The sequence below is a fragment of the Somniosus microcephalus genome, chromosome 14, assembly GCF_052327205.1.
Source record: "Somniosus microcephalus isolate GS21.2 chromosome 14, FLI_Smic_1.0, whole genome shotgun sequence".
In the NCBI taxonomy this organism is placed as follows: Eukaryota; Metazoa; Chordata; class Chondrichthyes; order Squaliformes; family Somniosidae; genus Somniosus; species Somniosus microcephalus.
In genome coordinates, this window is record NC_141000.1 from 123,370,870 (window position 1) to 123,390,918 (window position 20,049).

Sequence of the window (20,049 nt, forward strand, 5' to 3'; positions counted from 1 at the left end):
GCGATTATCCCACCTCCACATCAAGATTCGCCACAAAATCATTCAGGGACCGGCACCAGCCTTTCGACCCATCCAGCCCTTTATCTTTCTAATTCCAACTCCATGTCCTTTCACCATGCCTTTTATGTCCTGGCCAATATTTATCCCTCAACCAACATCACTAAAGCGCATTGGCCCTTTTATTCCGATCCCTACAGGTGTGTATGGGCTGTGTACCCACCCGTAGGGACATCGGAAATGCCGGTTTCAGGCATGCACAGCGCATGCGCTGAAAACCGGCATTTCCGATCTGTCAAGAATGCTCTTGACAGATCGGACGCCTGCCCTGGAGAAGGGCGTCTGCGGGCGGAGAGTTCTGCTTTCTGTAGACCCTCATCCCGAAGAAAACCCTTAGAAATCTTATGCCTGCTTTTGCCAGGGTAAGAGTTGAAAAAAAGTTTTTTTTTTTAAATAAAAAATTTCAGTCATTTATCATTTAAAAGTACTTTAAAAAAAGGTAAGGTTATTTTTAGCCCTGCAAAAAACTTTATTTTTTTCAAAAAATTAAATTTTTGTTTAAAATATTTAATTAATTGTAATTTCAATTCATTTTAAAAATGTGATTTAAAAAAATGTATTTAATGTTTTACAGTGTTTTTGGGGTGATCTCCATTCATATATTTGACAGGTCTATCTGTCAAGTGTATGAAGGGAGATTCCCTTCTTCTATTGGCTCCCTAGGGCCCACGTGTTCCTAGGGATGCTTGCGAACCGCATGCGCCCCTGGGGTACGTGGGCCCTGCACACTTGGAGTTCGAGAGGCCCAGCATCGGAACGATAGTCACCTCGGGAGCCCTCAGGTAAGTGCGTAGATTTTTTTCCAGATTGGAGGGCCTCCGCATGCGGGAAACCTCCGATCGGAAAATATGGCCCATCATCTTATTGCTGTTTGTGGGAGCTTGCTGTGCATAAATTGGCTGCCGCGTTTCCTACATTACAACAGTGACTGCACTTCAAAAAGTACTTCATTAGCTGTACAGCGCTTTGCGACGTTCTGGTTGTAAAAGGCGCTGTATAAATGCTAGTTCTGGTTATTGTCTTAATATTCCTACTTCCCTTTTAAACACCTCAATTGATTTGAATGCCTACTGCTTGTGGGGCGTGGGTTCCACATTTTTATAACCCTTTGTAGTGAAGACTTTTTTCCTGGATTCATTTTAACTGGCTGAGCTCAACCATCTACGAGTGCACCCCTTTGTACTAATACAGGAAAGAGTTGTTCCCTGTCGGCCAGGTCAATTCCCTCCATTGTTCTCAATCATTTCAACCATTAACCACCTCATCCCCAGGGAATATAACCTATTCTCTCCACATAGCCAAGTCCCTTCGTACAAGCATCATCCTGGTGAATTGTCTTTGGACTTTCTCCAAGGCCAGTACATCCTTCCTAAGATAAGGCGGCCAAACCCAACTAACACTATTCCAAACGGCTTCAAAGGCCCAACATCAGTTATGAAACAAAGCAACAGCATGTCAACCCCGAAGCTCGAAGACTCCCTGATTGCTCAGCCGGTAAACAGCGGGGTGTCATTCAGAACAGAAGATCCCAGGTGCCATTCCTAGTCTACCTCGAGTGAGCTGATCTCACAAAATTACATAGAATTTACAGCACAGAAACAGGCCCAACTGGTCTATGCCGGTGTTTAAGCTCCACACGAGCCTCCGCCCAACCCTACTTCATCAACATATCCTTCTATTCATTTCTCACTCATGTACTTATCTAGCTTCTCCTTAAATGCATCTGTGTTATTCGCCTCAACTATGCCATTTGGTAGCGAGTTCCACATTCTAACCACTCTCTGGGTAAAGAAGTTTCTCCTGAATTCCTTATTGGATTTTTTAGGTTATTCACTTTGGTAGAAAGAATAGAGAAACAGAATACTTTTTAAATGGTGAGAAACTATTAAATGCTGTTGTTCAGAGAGATTTAGGTGTCCTCGTACAGGGAACACAGAGAGTTAGCATGCAGGTGCTTAAGGCAAATGGCATGTTGGCCTTTATTGCAAGGGGGTTGGAGTACAAGAATAAGGAAGTCTTGCCAGAATTGTACAGGGCTTTGATGAGACCACACCTGGAGTACTGTGCGCAGTTTTGGTCTCCTTATCTAAGGAAGGATATACTTGCCGTGGAGGCGGTGCAACGAAGGTTCACTAGATTGATTCCTGGGATAAGAGGGTTGTCCTATGATGAGAGATTGTGTAGAATGGGCCTATACTCTCTGGAGTTTAGAAGAATGAGAGGTGATCGCACTGAAACAGATTCTGAGGGGGATTGACAGGGTAGATGCTGAGAGGTTGTTTCCCCTGGTGCGAGAGTCTAGAACTAGGGGTCATAGTCTCAGGATAAGGGATAGGCCATTTAGGACTGAGGTGAGGAGGAATTTCTTCACTCAGAGGATTGTGAATTTTTGGAATTCTTTATCCCAGAGGACTGTGGATGCTGAGTTGTTGAGTACATTCAAAGCTGAGATGGATAGATAGGGGAATCAAGGGATATGGAGATCGCACGGGAAAGTGGATCTGAAGTCGAAGATCAGCCATGATCTTACTGAATGGTGGAGCAGGTTCAAGGGGCTGTATGGCCTACTCCTGCTCCTAATTCTTACGTTCTTATGTTTAATAGTGACTATCTTACATTCATGAACCCTAGTTCTGGTCTCCCCCACAAGTGGAAACATCTTCTCTACCGTTACCCTATCAAACCCCTTCATAATTTTAAAGACCTCTATCAGGTCACCTCTAGAGAAAAGATCCCCAGCCTGATCACTCTTTCTTGTTAGTTGTACCCTCCCAGTTCTGATATCATCCGTGTAAATCTTTTTTGCACCTTCTCCAGTGTTTCTATATACTTTTCATAATATGGAGACCAGAACTGTTCACAGTACTCCAAGTGTGGTCTAACGAAGGTTCTAGCTAAGTTTAAAATAACTTCTCTGCTTTTCAATTATATTCCTCTTGAAATGAACCCCAGTGCTTTGTTTGCTTTTTTTTTAATGGCCAATGGAAGTGATAGAGTCATTAGCTTCAGCGCCACTCGGCTAGAGAAAGGGGGGCGGGCAGGAAAAGTAAATCAGCTCGGGCTCCCACTCATCTCTGCTGTTCAGCGACCCCCACTCCCCAGCACCCACCACCCACGCCCCCCCCCCCAACCCCCCGCACCGCCAGAAAAAGAACATAAGAAGTAGGAGCAGGAGTAGGCCATACGGCCCCTCGGGCCTGCTCCGCCATTCAATAGGATCATGGCTGATCCGAATCTAGACTCACGTCCACTTCCCTGCCCTCTCCCCGTAACCCCTAATTCCCTTATCTGCTAGGAAACTGTCTATCTCCATTTTAAATTTATTTAATGTTGCAGCTTCCGCAGCTCTCTCGGGTAGCAAATTCCATAGATTTACTACCCTCTGAGTGAAGACGTTTCTCCTCATCTCAGTTTTGAAAGGGCAGCCCCTTATTCTTAGATTATGCCCCCTAGTTCTAGTCTCACCCATCAGTGGAAACATCTTCACCGCATCCACCCGATCAGATGTCGGGTGAGGACAGAATCAGGCTCGGCTCCCTCCCCAAGGTCGAATAGCCTGTCACCGCTCACCGCCTGGTCTCACAGCTGATGGACGGGTGATCGGGCGAGGTTCCGGCACCCCTAGAACGGTAACCGGCAAAAAGCCAGTGCATTGAGAGCAAAGGGGAGGGGAAAACCGAACAAGGGGTTCTATTGATGGCGTGATTCTCTCTCTCTTTAAGTGGGCCAAGTCATCATCTATGAAAAATCTTAGTGGATAAACTTGACAGCTGTGAATACACAGGGCTGGTTCTGGGAACAGTTTCAGAGATGCAATCTAGAATTCTTCTTTGAAACCATTTCAAAAGCGCAGGCGTCACGAAAATAACTTCAACATTACAATGAGAAGGCTTTGCTGCCGATTGTATTTCCCCGGCCGCTCCACCCCCCGACCCCCAAACAAGCACCCCACACAGGCAACCTCCGATTTCAGTTTTATTCCAAGGTTTCTGGGGGAAGACGACATTGCAGCCATTTAAACCACCCGTTCCCGGGCAGTTCACCGCACTGTGTGGCCCCGGTTACTCATCCAACGCGTTCGGCAGCTGTCGAAATGTTCTGGGACTTTTCTCGGAACTGGGACTGCGGGCCAGCCGCCAGGCAAGCAAGGAGCTTAAATTCCTTCCCCGAGTGATCCTTGGCGGTCGAACAAAAACATTCGGACCCCAGGAGCGTCAGCTGAAAACACAAACAGGCACAACACACACAAAAGTCCTGCTTCTGACTAGTCGCTGGGCAGATTAATCCGTACTGGCGACTGCTGACAGTGCAAAACAGGTCCCCAGCAGAAGAAAAGCAGGATTTTCTCGTGCTCTTGCTGGTTGCTAGCCAGACTAACTTGGCCGGTCACCCACTTATCTGAATGGCTTCTTAAGAGGACAGGAACAAGGAGCATTGCCAAAGAACCTTAAGGATAACACAGACCTGAAACAACCAGTTTTATGTACACTGGCATCAGGTGTTAGCATGGCCACGGATTCCTGCTAAAGGGGACGGGAAACTGAAGGATCAAACACCTTCAACATGCAATGGTGCTTCACCTTATTACATCTTCCACACTGTTAGAAAAACTTGCAATCACAGAAAGAAAAATATGCATTTATATAGCGCCTTTCACTACCTCAGGACGTCCCAAAGCCAATGAAGTACTTTTGAAGTGTAGTCACTGTTGGATTGTCGGAAAAGCAGGAGCCGATTTGTGCAGAGCAAGCTCCCACAAACAGCAATGTGATAAATGAACAGATAATTTGCTTTTAATGATGTTGTTTGAGGGATAAATATTGGCCACAACAGTGGGGATAATCTTCTTCGAAATCGTCCACCTGAGTGGGCGGGCGGGGCCTCGGTTTAACGCTTCATCCGAAAAAAGATGGCACCTCAGACGGTGCAGCGCTTCCTCAGTACTACTGTACATTGGAGCTTCAGCCTAGATTTTTGTGTTCAAGTCTCTGGAGTGGGACTGTGAACCCACAACCTTCTGACTCAGAAGTGAGTGTGTGCTACCCACTGAGCCACAGCTGACACACCGTGGTTCACTGGGTCACGCTGGGGTTTGGTTGGTATGTGTTCTTGGCGGATATTGGGACGGAGGTAGACTGGAATTTCATCTCTGGGTTTGGATGGAAACCAGAGAGCGAGAGATACAGGCTAGAATTCAGGGATTCAGCTGGTTTATATATGACGTAACAGGCTGCACTTTAATCGAGGGCGTTTTGGTGGTTTGCATGGAGAATGCTGGGGCGTGAATGTATGATATGAATGCGATGTGGTTCACGGGAGTGAAAGTGCAACTAATTATGACTTCAGGTTAACTGGGATCTGGGGAAGAGAATCTGTAAAAGATTGCGAGAGTCACAAGTTGCATTTATGCATGGAAGGTGGTGAAGTTGAGGTCCCATACAAGTTTAGAGTGTCTTGTAAAAATTCTCTGGAAGAGGAAGCTCAGCACCACCTTCTCAAGGGCAACTAGGGATGGGCAATAAATGCTGGCCTTGGTAGCAACCCGATAAAAGAAAACATATTTCACTGACCCCTGAAATGGCCAAGTGTTTGACACCATGACCCTTCCAATATACTCCCAACGTGTTTGTGTTGAATAATAAAACCAGATACAGCAGGCAATGTTCCCTGTTATTTTTTGGGGGCCGCTCGGTCCCTTCAATAGTCCGCGCATGCGTGGTTTTTCAATGTAAAAGCCAGCTCACTGGCTGCGCGGGACCCCTGGAGCGCTGTGCAACCGCACAGCTTAAAGGGAACATTGATAGTGGGGAAAAACAATATTTTTTTGGAGTGAATTTTGTGCTCATAGAAGTGACGGATATTAGTGCTGGGGAATGGGACACTTTCCACTTCAGGCATTCAAGTACTCACAGGTCAGGTACAACATGGGTTAGATACAGAGTATTACTCTGTTCCAACAATGGGCCTCAGCCCCAACATTTAAGAGTGCCTCCTGCAACAACAGTGCGACATTTTTCTATCTCTCCACGCCTGCGGCCTCTATGAACTAGATTGCCAACTTTTTTAATCAACTCATGCCCAAATTAGGGGCTGTTTGGTATTGCGAGTCCGTGCCCATTAGAAACTGGATTGAGACTTCCCAAACCCACTAATGTGGGACCCTTACAGCCAGCGAACAGAAGAGGCCTTCCTCCCAGCAGTCTGAACTGCATTTGAACCCAGGTCCCAGGGAAGGAAACTACAACTTCCATTTACATAGTGCTGGTACAGAAATGCTTTATAATGCACACCAGGCAGCAAGAACGCACTGGATACAGCAAAGGCTATGGGCCCCGACAACATCCCGGCTATCGTGTTGAAGACTTGTGCTCCAGAACTAGCCGCGCCTCTAGCCAAGCTGTTCCAGTACAGCTAAAGCACTGGCATCTATCCGACAATGTGGAAAACTGCCCAGGTGTGTCCTGTCCACAAAAAGCAGGACAAATCCAATCCGGTCAATTACCGCCCCATCAGTCTACTCTCAATCATCAGCAAAGTGATGGAAGGTGTCATCGACAGTGTTATCAAGTGGCACTTACTCACCAATAACCTGCTCACTGATGCCCAGTTTGGGTTCCGCCAGAACCATTCAGCTCCCGACCTCATTACAACCTTGGTCCAAACATGGACAAAGGAGCTGAATTCCAGAGGAGAAGTGAGAGTGACTGCCCTCAACATCAAGGCAGCATTTGACCGAGTGTGGCGTGAAGGAGCCCTAGTAAAACTAAAGTCAATGGGAAACGGGGGAAAACTCTCCACTGGCTGGAGTCATACCTAGCACAAAGGAGGATGGTTGTGGTGATTGAAGGTCAATCATCACAGCCCCAGGACATCGCTGCAGGAGTTCCTCAGGGCAGTGTCCTAGGCCTAACCATCTTCAGCTGCTTCATCAATGACCTTCCCTCCAACATAAGGTCAGAAATGGGGATGTTCGCTGATGACTGCACAGTGTTCAGTGCCATTCACAACTCCTCAGATAATGAAGCAGTCCATGCCCGCATGCAACAAGACCTGGACGACGTTCAGGCTTGGTCTGATAAGTGGCAGGTAACATTCGCGCCACAGAAGTACCAGGCAATGACTATCTCTAACAAGCGAGTCTAACCACCACCCCATGACATTCAATGGCATTACCATCGCCGAATCTCCCACCATCAACATCCTGGGGGGTCACCATTTAAAAAGCCAAGGAAATCGATGAGATTGGTTTGCAGTAAGCAGTTCAAGGTGAGGAGAGTGGCAAGGTGAAGTGGTAGAAAGGTCCAGAGGGTGAGGGGCATATAGGCTGCAGAGTGGAGGGGCCATGGGGAAAAATGTGGAGGACTTGAGCTGGAAGAGGCCGGTTGAGTGGGAAGCTGAGTGAGTGAAAGGAGACAAGAGGTTTGGCTGAGAATCAGATTTTGGTGCTGAGTCGGAGCAGACATGAGTCAGCAAGTGAGTGTGCAAATGATTTCTGCGGTTAGTACTTGTGAACCGCACAGCAGTAAAGAGTGTAAGAAATGGAGGAAAAGGGAGCTAGAAAAGGGATAGGTAGGGCAAGCATGCTGTGGAATAGCCCAGAACCGCATGCATGAAGTGTGGCTCAGCAGAGGAATGCGGAGTTCAATGACCAGCTGGCTCCACTCTGCAACATGTGCAGGGAAGAAATGTTTCTGAAGATTTGCTCCAGCATGGGATCACTCCACAGAGAGCGGATCTGTCAGCCGTGTCCCAGTGGGTAGCACTCTCGCCCCTGAGTCAGGATGTTGTTATTTCAAGGCCCACTCCAGAGACTTAAGCACATAATCTAGGCTGACACTCCAGCGCAGTGCTGAGGGAGTGCGGCACTGCCGGAGGTGCTGTCTTTCGGATGAGACATGAAACACCTGCCCTCTCAGGTGGACGTAAAAGTTCCCCATGGCACTATTTTGAAGGAGAGCAGGGGAGTTGCCCTGGCCAATATTTATCCCTCAACTAACACCACTAAATAAAACAGATTATCTGGTCATTATCATTACTGTCCAAGTGCAAATTGGCTGCTGCGTTCCCTATACCGCGCAACAATCACCAGGCAGGAGTGTTCCCTCCCAGTCGGGGAACACTTCAGCAGTCAAGGACATTCAGCCTCCGATCTTCGGGTAAGCATTCTCCAAGGTGGCCTTCGAGACACACGACAACACAAAATCGTCGAGCAGAAACTGATAGCCAAGTTCCGCACCCATGAGGACGGCCTCAACCGAGATCTTGGGTTCATGTCACGCTACATGTAACCCCACCTGATGCAGGGTCATCCAGACTCGAGTCGACATTGGCCTGTTCTCTCTACACAGATGCGGCCGGACCTGCTGTGATTTCCAGCCAAAAAAAATGTTTTTTGTCTGTTTTTTTGTTTTTCATACAGACCCCAGCATCTGCAATATTTGACCCCTTGTGACCCCACCTCATTGTTCTTTGATGTAATGTTTCCCTGACTGACCTGTTTGGACACCATTCACACCTTTGACTGCTGTGATTATCTCTCTGCCGAGGTGCGATAAATGGCAGTTGGAAAGGTTACCTGTAAACATCTGACATGATTCTATGACTATATAAGCTGTGTCTTTATGCATTTCTCCACTTCACCTGAAGAAGGAGCAGCGCTCCGAAAGCTTGTGATTTCAAATAAAGCTGTTGGACTATAACCTGGTGTTGTGTGACTTCTTACATTTGTCCACCCCAGTCCAACTCCGGCATCTCCACACCATCTCTACATTACAACAGTGACTGCACTTCAGAAATACTTAATTGGCTGTAAAGCGCTTTGGGACGTCCTGAGCTTGTGAAAGGCGCTATAGAAATGCAGGTCTTTCTTACTTAATAGTGAAGGAGAGGGGAAGAAGGTGGAGCACGGATAAGACCAAAGGAACCAGCACAGGAAAATCTTGCGTGTCTGCACATGTCCAATAGATAGACACCTTTGACACCTATGAGGTGGTCAAGGATGAAGGTACTGTGGTGAGTAATGAAGAATGACACCACGGCACTGTGAGCAAGGGGCTACCCAAGGGGAAAAGAGTGATACTTTCCCCGAGAACTTGCTCCCTGGTACTGATGCCGGAGCTCAATTCAAAGCAATTCTATTTGCACCACTTCTCTTCTTAGCACTCTAGAGCTATGATATTGTTTCTCAATAATAACGCTGCCATCCTGCTCCCTTCTCAAATCCAGGAATATTTAATTGCCAATCCGAACCCTGCTGTAGTCACAATTCAGCTGCAAAATCTGTGTTGCGTGCATCAAACCTCGCACCAAAACCTACTCGCCCATCACCCTTGTGCTCGCTGACCTATACTGGCTTCCATACTCCCCAACACCTCAAATTCTGATCTTCATATTTAAATCCCTTCATGGCCTCACCCTTCTCTATCTCTGTAACCATCTCCAGCCCGAGAAATCTTCCAGCAACTCTGCGTTCCACCAACTCTGGCTTCTTGCGCATCCCCCACCCCCTTTGCCCCATTATTGGCGAGCATGCCTTCAGCTGTCTAGGCCCCAAGGTCTGAAATTTCCTCCGTAAACCCCTGTGCCTCGCCAGCTCTCTCCTCTCAAGATCATCCTTAAAACCCACCTCTTTGACCAAGCTTTGAGTCACCCATTCCTAATACAGGAAACTTTGTGATATCCGGCACCGACGGGACCGAGCTGTTGCCGTCACATCAAAACTGCCGGACAAACCAGCGCTAATGTTGAAACATACGGAGATTTTGAGCTCCGTATCTGGCAACAAACCCTGTTGCTTAGCAACAGCTTCTAAACAGTCGGCCGTACCTTGCAAGCGTCTCTGTAGCTTAGCAACAGCTTCAGTGAGACCTTGCAGAGCCTGACTGGTGAAAAAAAAGCAACGAAAAGAAAAAAAAACCTAACGAAACGGCTCCTGATTTTTGCTGGTGGCTCGAGCATTCCGGACAGTTAACCTCCGGATAAACCAAAGTTTCCTGTATGTCCTTATGTGGCTCACCAAACATTTTTGTCTGATAACGCTCCTGTGAAGCGCCTTGGGAGGTTTTATTACATTAAAGGTGCTGCACAAATGCAAGTTAACGTGGTGGTAAATGTCAAGTTGCTCGATCGTAATCAAAGACTAGTAATTCATTTGACAGAAAGTGCATAGGGATGTTTATGAGGTGTGATAAGGTGCTATAAAATGTTACATTCTTTCTTTGTTAAAAACTGGGTAAGCAATCGGGTAAAATGGGGTTAAAAAGAAAAAAAACGCGAGTTTAATTCATCGCACTTGCTCATGTTTCGGTCCCAGTGCAGCTGGTGGCCGCGAGTGCCAAATTTGGTTGATTGCTGCATGACGCGGGTTCAGAATGTTTATACTTGGCACGTTTCTTTCAGATGAATTTTTCAGAAAGGACAAAAAACAGTTTCAGTAATTAGAGTGTTGTGATAGCATCTCCATGAAATGAGGAGCATTCCATGGAAATATACTGCGTGTTTTAAATCCTACAATTGAGGCGTTTCAATTTTCCACTTGGCTGCCTTCTCCTAAAGGCAAGGACTCCTGCTGCCCAAGCGGCCATTTCCATATGTGAGTTTAGGCAGTGAGTAATGGTAGGCTATTCGACTGCCGAGGACCTCACAGCCAAACTTAAACCCTGTCCCCTCACGTGAAGCTCGTACACGCACATTTTCCAGGATGGGAGGTCACTGGAAAGTGAGCAACAGTGGGAAGGAAACACAGGCTGATTTCCCCTCCCTACCAACTGAAGCACCTCTACCTCTGCCCCACCTGAAGTGAGTTAAGTCAGCCAAGACTAGGGACCAAATCCAGGGGACTCTCCTGATCTGTGCTTTTCAGCTGCTCCCCAGATCAACTCGTTGAGCCCTCGGAGAGATTAGGAGTTTCTATTTTTAAACGTGCCTGGTCTTTGAGTGGGGTGGGTGTGGGGTTGAAAAGAACACTTCCCCCTGTACAAAAAAGCACCACATTCGCTAATAAAGGTCTCCCATCCCTAGTGTTTGGAAAAACTCTCCTGTCTGTATCCGAACTCGCACCAAGACCCATTCACCCGTCACCCCTGTGCACTAATCTACATTCTCAACCTTGTGTTCAAATCCCGCCATTGGCCTCGCAACCCCCTCCCTATCTCTGTAACCTCCTCCAGCCCTACAACCAATGTTCCCGTTTAGCTACTCCGCTGTCTGAAGCTCCCTCGTAGGCCACTTGTTGGTTTCTCTATGGGAAAACCGCGCATGCACGCAAGTTTGAATGGGCCGTGCACCCCCTCAAAATATTAGAGGGAACATTGCCTACAACCCACTGAGATCTCTGCTGTCCTCCAATTCTGGCCTCTTGCGCATCCCCGATTTCCATCGCTCCACCATTGGTGGCCGTGCCTTCAGTTGCCTAGGCCTTAAGCTCCGGAATTCCCTCCCTAAACCTCTTTCCTCCTTTAAGACGCCCCTTCAAAACTACCTCTTTGACCAAGCTTTTGGTCACCTGTCCTAATAGCTCCTTTTGTGGCTCGGTGTCAAATTTTGCTTTGATTACATTCCTGCGAATCACCTTGGGACGCCTTACTACATTAAAGGTGCTATAAAAATGCAAGTTGTTGTGTGAATGATATTTTCGAGTGCCAGGCGAGTGAAGCTTCCTGCCTGGTTTGTTACAACAAACGCTGGGCCTTCGGCTCCCGGGAGATCCAGGCCGCCATGCGCCCGCTGCTGCCCGGGGGAGCTGGCCGTGTGGAAGGGGGCAAAGGCCGTGACCAAGTACACCAGCCAAGAGAAAAACGCCACAATATATTTTAAAAACAAATCACAAAAATTAGATCCATATATGGAGGGCTGGATTGGCAGCAGCTCTGCACAATTCTCTTGAAATATGGATAATTGCCAAAATATACTGAGTATGTATTAAATTGTAGTTCTAACGGCTTTGAAAAAAATTGGAAAAGGTTTCAGAAGGACTTTTGAAACCGTCACACATGAAAGAATGTAAGCAATCAATAATTTTTTTTTTTTTTTTTTTTTTTTAAACTTAAGCTCTTCCTTTCCCTCTCCCAATTTCTCTCTCCTATTCCTGAAGCTTCTGAACAAAACCAGGGGTACAATAGCATAGTGGTTATGTTACTGGGCTAGTAATCCAGAGGCCTGGACTAATGGTCCAGAGACATGAGTACAATCCCACCATGGCAGCTGGGGAATTTAAATTTAGTTAATTAAATAAAAAGCTAGCATCAGGAATGGTGACCATGAACCTACCGGATTGTCAAACCATCCGGTTCACTAAAGTCCTTTAGGGAAGGAAATCTGCCGTCCTTACCCGGTCTGACTTATATGTGACTCCAGACCCACAGCAATGTAGTTGACTCTTAACTGCCCTCTGAAATGGTGCCTCACCACCACCTTCCCAAGGGCAATTAGGGATGGGCAATAAATGCTGGCCTCGCCAGCAACATCCACATCCCAACGAATAAAAAAAAAACTCCTTGCTGGGGAGATGATTCCACAGGAACTAGCAGCCTTCTGGCTCCTCACCCGCGGTAACGTTCTTCACTGGTGAGCCCAGTCAGTGAGTGTGGGCAGCTTACTTGACGACAGTCAAGACCAATTCAGTTCTTACTCAAAGTCCGATGCTTTCATGCCTTTCAGACCGGGAGGCCACTTTTGGGCTTTCGGTTGTCTTCGTGATGACATGAGCTGACGAGTTCTCAGTGAACTAGTGCACACAGCGAGACCACGTGTAGGTTGTCATCAACGACCTGAGTGTCACCCTGGACAGGACTCTCACCTATCGGCCTCATCTCACCAGCACCGGCCAAAAAGTAAAAACCGGGTGACATGAATCAGTCATTCATGAAAGAAAGACTTCTGAAATAATACTGAGTGGCCTATGGGTGGCGCTGTCCAGGGAGAGTATAAATACTCGGGCATGGGCCCAGCTTGCGCAGGGCATTCTTAACAGGAACTAGTGAAAGACACAACTAGACCTCCATGTTGTAAAACAGTTGATTAAAACTTTTGTTTAACGCTTAGACCAAGTGCCTAAAAGTTTTCTTACGCCACTGGGGTGAACCTGGTCCGGAAACTCGCTGGAACTTCATGGGGGAGCACAGCCAGAACATTTCACACCGCAACAGTGGCCCTAGTCTACTCTGCTGTAGAATGCTGCTCTGCCTCATGGTCCTGCAGCCGCCACCCAAAGAGCGTGACTGTGCAGCTAAACGCCGCCATGTGGACGGTGTCAGGGACGCTGAGTGGCTCCCGGTGCTGTCCCACATTGTCCCGCCTGCCATTCACCGCGACGCCACCGTGCTCCATGAGATGGAAAAGATCATGAGCAACATCGACCTTCCTATTCACGAAGACTTGAAAAATCCACCATGAAAGCTCTTAAAATTGCGCCGGCCATTCTGGGAAACAGCAGCCAATGTTCATGCAGCTGGTATCGACCCACTATCCAGATGGACGGAATCGTGGGACGCACGCAACATAAAAAACCAACAGCTCATCACTGACCCAACAGCAGAGGTTCCTGGCTTCGACCTCCCTCGAAGACAGTGGACAGCGCTCAACCCAATTTGCACTGGTCATGGACACTGCGGCCACCTGCTCCACAAGTGGAAGATGAGGGACGACCCGGAGTGGGACTGTGGCCATGAGTCCCAGGCCACGGAACACATCACATCAACCTGTTCACTGAGATCTGTGGCGGGAGGCACCTCATTTCTCCACGCGGCATCTCAGAAGGCCATCGAATGGAGAGCCAAACCAGACCCATTATAAGCTTTTCCCGTCATATGAAACAACAAGAACAGCTCAATGTCCAATGATCATCTTGCAACATGGGCCCCTAGACGGTGATCAGAATTAGGAACCCTGGCTGATACAGGAACAGGAGGAGGCCATTCAGCCACGTGAGCCTGTTCCGCCATTCAATTAGATCCGCCTTGGTTCCGTATCCCTTAATAGCCTAGCTTAACAAAAATGTATCAATCTCAGTTTTGATATTTTCAATTGACCCCCAGCCTCAACAGCTCTTTGGGGGGGAGAGTTCCAGATTTCCACTACCCTTTGTGTGAAGAAATGCTTCCTGACATCACCCCTGAACGCCTGGCTCTAATTTTAAGATTATACCCCCTTGTTCTGGACTCCCCCCACCAGAGGAAATAGTTTTTCTCTATCTACTCTGATAAATCATTTAATCATCTTAAACACCTCAATTAGATCACCCCTTAATCTTCTATACTCGAGGGAATACAAGCCTCGTCTACGCAACATTTATTCCTCCTCTCTGGCTAAGAGATGCCAAGACCTCACTGTTGCCCCGAGTAAGATCAGTTGGGCCAGCACAGACCAGGAAAGGAAGCCGTTGGTCAGAAGCTTTGGGTTCAAGTTTCAGTCCAGAGACTTGCCCTCTTGGGTAGATCCCATGGCACTATTTTGAAGAGGAGCAGGGGCATTCTCCCCGGTATCATGGGCCAATATTTATCCCTCAACCAACATTAAAAAACAGTAGATCTGGTCATTATCACATTGCTGTTTGTGGGAGCTTGCTGTGCACAAATTGGCTGCCGCGTTTCCTACATTCCAACAGTGACTGCACTTCAAAAAGTACTTAATTGGCTGTAAAGCGATTTGGGACGTCTTGAGGTCATGAAGGGCGCTACATAAATGCAAGTCCTTTCTTTTCTTTCTGTATCGATCAGTTACACGGTCCCTTTACCAACAGAGACACTGGGGGAGCTACACATATGGCTTTTATCTATTGTGTTGCAGGATTAATGCAGCGGTTGTCGACTGCTGCTGTCAGGCAGATCAGACAATTCTCTGGCCGGGTTACTGCCTTGACTCAAGCAGAGGGAAGAAACCGCGAGAGCTCTGTCTCAACAGGCCTGTGGAGAGAGAGAGAGAGAGAGAGAAAAGCCAGCGGCACGTATGCCACCTAGAGGATGAGCAGAATTTAAACCACAACAGTATGGACAACGCCATTTCATGCATTCGAAAAAAACAATACTGAAGGTAGAAATTCCGAGTGATCAGATGCAAATTAGCTTGTCTTTTTAATCCGGTGAGTGAAACAGAGGAGAATGAAAAAGGTGCAAAAGCTTCACAATAAAATCAGGGTACACTTGCTGTGTCCAACACCATCCCTGTCTTACCTTTGCTTCTGAAACAGCTCCAGGCCAATCATAATAGAAACAGTGATTTCTCGAAATGTTCGGTATTCGTGGTGCCACCTCTGTAACAAATGCAAAACACAGCGGGGCAGCGGGTTACTTAATGTGGAAGTATCATAGCCCCCTGCAGCTTCCTTCACCGCCCCCCCCCTCGCCCCCCAGTTCCTTCCCTCCCATTGTTGGGAGTAGGACTCTTGTGGTGCCATCTGGCACCTTGTTCAAGTGGTCATTCGTCTAGAGTTCAGGTAGTGAGCGTCGACCAACTGACTAGGAGTTGGCTCCTGCCCTTACACTCGCACTTCGCAGCATAAGTCCTCTTGTGCACCCCCCTCCCCCCATGGCGGACATGTCTTCAGTGTTCTAGACCCCACACTCTAGAATTCACGGCCTAAACCTTTTTGTCTCCCCACTTCTCTCTCCTCCTTTAAGACACTGCCTCTTTGACCAAGCATTTAGTCACCTGTCTTAATGTCTCCTCCTTTGGCTCAGTGTCAATTTTTATCCGATTACGCTCCTCAGAAGCGCCTTGGGATGTTTTACTGTGTTAAAGACGTTGTATAAACGCAAGTTGTTGAGTCAGTAGAAGGTGATCGGGATCCTGGGTTCATCGCCCCAGTTTTGAGGCAGCCGGGGGGGGGGGGGGGCGGTGGGGAGGGGGCTGAGACTAACTGTAGCCTTGCTACTCTGATCTGACCTGCTAATTTAGCACAGATCAGGAATCAACCATATATTTCCTTGCTAGACTATCAGAGGGACATCTCGCCGAACTGGCAATTTTTCCACGTCAGGTCTAGACAGTGACTGGTGGCCGGCTGTTCAACATACAGGGGCATCACGCCTGAGCCCAATCACCAATCGCCCATACACGTACTTTCCTGCACGGACACCGGCTTGCTCTCTGGGGCAGGAACACAGGCTGATTCCCCACTCAGTAGCCCGGGGGCCAATTAGAGCATCTAAACTGCAGCCCTGGCTGATACCAGCTAGCTCAGCACCAACTGGGAATGGAAAGCCATGATCTTTGGCACTGGTATACACAGCGATGCATCTTTCTGCTATGTACAAAACTGAATTGTACACATTCGGAGAATCAAACTGTCAGGCACTGGCCATTCAACAAATGCAGAAACTCCCAGTCCCACCAACATTTATTAGCAGAATTACTATTTTGGGGCAAGCAGCTCTAATTCAACTGACTTCCTCAAACTAAAGCTAACAAAGAAAAGGACTTTTCTTTCTAAATTCTCTGCTCATGAAAGTGATAAATGGTCATGTTGAGAAATGGAGCACAGCCCATTTTCAGATACATGACTAAAACAGATTATCTGACCATTTGCTGTTTGTGGGATCTTGCTGTGTGGTAATTGGCAGCCGCGTTTCCCTCCAATTACAACCGTGACCACAATCCAAAAGTACTTCATTGGCTGCAAAGTGCTTTGGGACGTCTTGAAGTCGCTGTATAAATGTAAACTCGCGCTCTCTTTAGTAGTAGCAAGCACTCTCGGCTCAGTTAGATGTAGATTACAGCTCCCTCTACACTCTGCAACCTCTGAGGAAGGCTGTTAATGTAGCGGCGGGTTTTATGCTGTGGATTGAGATTGTCCTAAACTCCAGTTTGTATTACAACCAGCAGATAAAACACTCGCTCAACTCCAGCTGGGGTAGTGTGTCCAATTCTGGGCACCACTCTTCAGGAAGGACGTGACGGTGTTGCAGAGGGTACAGAAGAGATTTACTGGACTGGTTCCAGGGATGAGGGATTACTGTTATGTGGATAGATTGGAGAAGTTGTTCCCCTTAGAGCAGAGAAGGCTAAGAGGAGATTTGATGAAGGGTTTAGAGATAGAGTAAATAAGGAGAAACTGTTTCCAATGGCTGAAGGGTTGATAACCAAAGGGCACGGATTTAAGGTGATTGGGAAAAGAACCAGAGGCGACATGAGGAAAAACTTTGTTACGCACCGAGTGGTTAGGATTTGGAATGCACGGCCTGATCGGGTGGTGGATACAGATTCAATAGTAGCCTTCAAAAGGGAATTGGATAAATACTTGAAGAAAAAATTGCAGGGTTATAGGGAACAAGCGAGGGGAGTGGGACTGACTGGATTGCTCTTCGAAAGAGCCGAGACTCGATGGGCCGAATGGCCTCTTTCTGTGTTGTACGATTCTATGATTCTATGAAAGAGTCTTCCATCCCATCATTCGGGGCTGGATCAAACCCAGGGCCCAGGGATGAAGGGGCCACTAACTAAAATATTGATAAATGTTCAGATGCTAGCTTAATTCACAGAAGGAACATTTTTTTAATTGGATGGTATGTTCTGAGTCCCTGTGCAACACTAAAACTCAACAGTGTTTGTGTAATGATGAATTGGTAGCATGGAGACTAAACCTAAACACAGTAATCCAGATGTAGTCTCACCATAGCCAGACACAACTTCAAAATCACCTCCATTAGCTTATAAACCACAAACCCTGGCCATACATTACAACATACGGTTTTATCGAGCATCTGTGGATACCGAAGCAATGGTTTCAATGGCCTGTCTATCAGAACTCCACCCTGCTGCGCTGCCTCAAGCACTTAACCATTTACTATGTACTGGGCATTCTTTGATTCTTCTAATCTCGTGACTTTACACTTCCCTGCGTTGAACTCCATCTGATACCTCTCCACCCAGTGAGCGAGACTGTCAGGATTCCATCGGATTACTGCACATTGGCCAGCATCGTTGGCTACTTGCTGCCAAATTCGGTGTCGCCCACAAACTTAGTGATTCGTTTTAAAGTGCTTTGGGACGTCCCGAGAGCGTGAAAAGTATATTAATGCAAGTTTCTTTCTTTCTTGAATTCATGGTCAATATTCTCGTCTTCTAGTCAACATCAACAACTTGTATTTATATAGCGCCTTTAACGTAGTAAAACATCCCAAGGCGCTTCACAGCAGTATTAAAAGACAAAAAAAATCTGACACCAAGCCACATAAGGAGAAATTAGGGCAGGTGACCAAAAGCTTGGTCAAAGAGGTAGGTTTTAAGGAGCCTCTTAAAGGAGGAGAGAGGTAGAGAGGCAAAGAGGTTTAGGGAGAGAATTCCAGAGCTTAGGGCCTAGGCAACAGAAGGCACGGCCACCAATAGTTGAGCGATTATAATCAGGGATGCTCAAGATGGCAGAATTAGAGGAGCGCAGATATCTCAGGGGATTGTGGAGCTGGAGGAGATTACAGAGATAGGGAGGGGTGAGGCCATGGAGGGATTTGAATACAAGGATGAGAATTTTGAAATCGCGGCGTTGCTTAACCGGGAGCCAATGTAGGTCAGCGAGCACAGGGGCTATTAAAAAAAAAAATTATAAACAGCAGTTCCAAAGCCGATTCCTGTGGGACTGCATTTTCAATCAGTTTCCACTGATATCTCTGTTGTACCAGCACACTTTTCTGTCTACCTGCCAGTCAGACAGTGACGCCTTTTCCTTTACTGATGTCCTCCCCGACTGCCTACGCATTGCAAAAACATTTTGGGTACTAAGAAAATCAAGGGATATGGGGATAGTGCAGGAGGTTGGAGTTCAGGTGGAAGATCAGCTTATTGAATGGCGGAGCAGGCTCGAGGGGCCGAGTGGCCTACTCCTGCTCCTATGTTCTTATCCCCTGCCTAACCACTGAGCCTCTCATCGCCAGGTTCAAACTAGACCTGTCCTCGCTCCTCTAGTACCACCTTCTCCTTTGAACACCTTTCCTTCAAAGCCCCGGTTGCCTGCTGTCCTCCCTAGTCCCATGATCATTTCCTCACCTAAATCGATGGGGGGGGAGAGCAGGGGGAGTGGGGCTAATTGGAGAGCTCTTTGAAAGAGCAGGCACAGGCACGATGGGCCAAATGACCTCCTTCCGTGCTGTATGACTGAGTAAAACTATGCAAAAATGAACTTGCATTTCTATAGCGCCTTTCACAACCTCAGGACGTCCCAAAGCGCTTCACAGCCAATGAAGTACTTTTGATGTGTAGTCACTGTTGTAATGTAGGTTAACACAGCAGCCAATTTGTGCACAGCAAGCTCCCACAAACAGCAATGAGATAAACAATCAATTAAACTGCTTTAGTGATGTTGGTTGAGGGATAAATATTGGCCAGGACGAGCTCCCCTGCTCTTCTTCGAAATAGTGCCATGGGATCTTTTGCATCTACCCAAGAGGGCAGAAGAGGCCTCGGTTTAAGGTCTCATCCGGAAGGCGGCCCCTCGACAGTGCAGCACTCCCTCAGCCTAGATTATGTGCTCAAGCCTCTGGAGTGAGGAATTGAGCGCACAGCCATCTGACTCACAGAGGCGAGGCTGACACACAGTGCCAGCTGGCCGAGTAAAGCCTTAAGCAACAGGTGGGCAATATAACAAATGAATCTTGGGGAAGATTTACTGAGATGTTGACACCTCCCAGTTACAAACATTCAAGTCCTTGCTTCTTGCTACAGTGTAAGCCACACACAGCGAGCTTGGTCATGAAGATCGGATTTGTCCAGTACGTCTGTTTTAACCAACTACGGTGCACTAAAAGAGTTGGTTACAATTTATTTACACAATTAAGTAAACACAAAGTGGCATGGGATCATTTTCTGTCATTATTTCTCTAAGGGTCTGACTCTGATGGAAGCTTTCCAATGGTGTGCTGAGGCTGGTTGTTGGAACAAAACCCAAATGAAATGCTTCCTGCACACGCAACAAGCTGTGCACATGGAAAGTTACAGCGACAGGGTGCGGGGGGAGGGGCATTTGAAAGTCGACAGTTCCAGTCTCCAGTGATTGTATGGTTCGTA

At 47.3% G+C, this 20,049-nt stretch overlaps 1 protein-coding gene across 1 annotated transcript in view; it reads right to left on the reverse strand.

Moving 5' to 3' along the window:
* LOC147107891 (ubiquitin carboxyl-terminal hydrolase 25-like) overlaps positions 1 to 20,049 on the reverse strand; it is a 179,380-nt gene that overhangs the window by 21,831 nt on the left and 137,500 nt on the right. Inside the window, 1 exon segment of the mRNA XM_086007271.1 lies at positions 15,225 to 15,304. Within this exon segment, the coding sequence (XP_085863397.1) occupies positions 15,225 to 15,304 (80 nt within the window).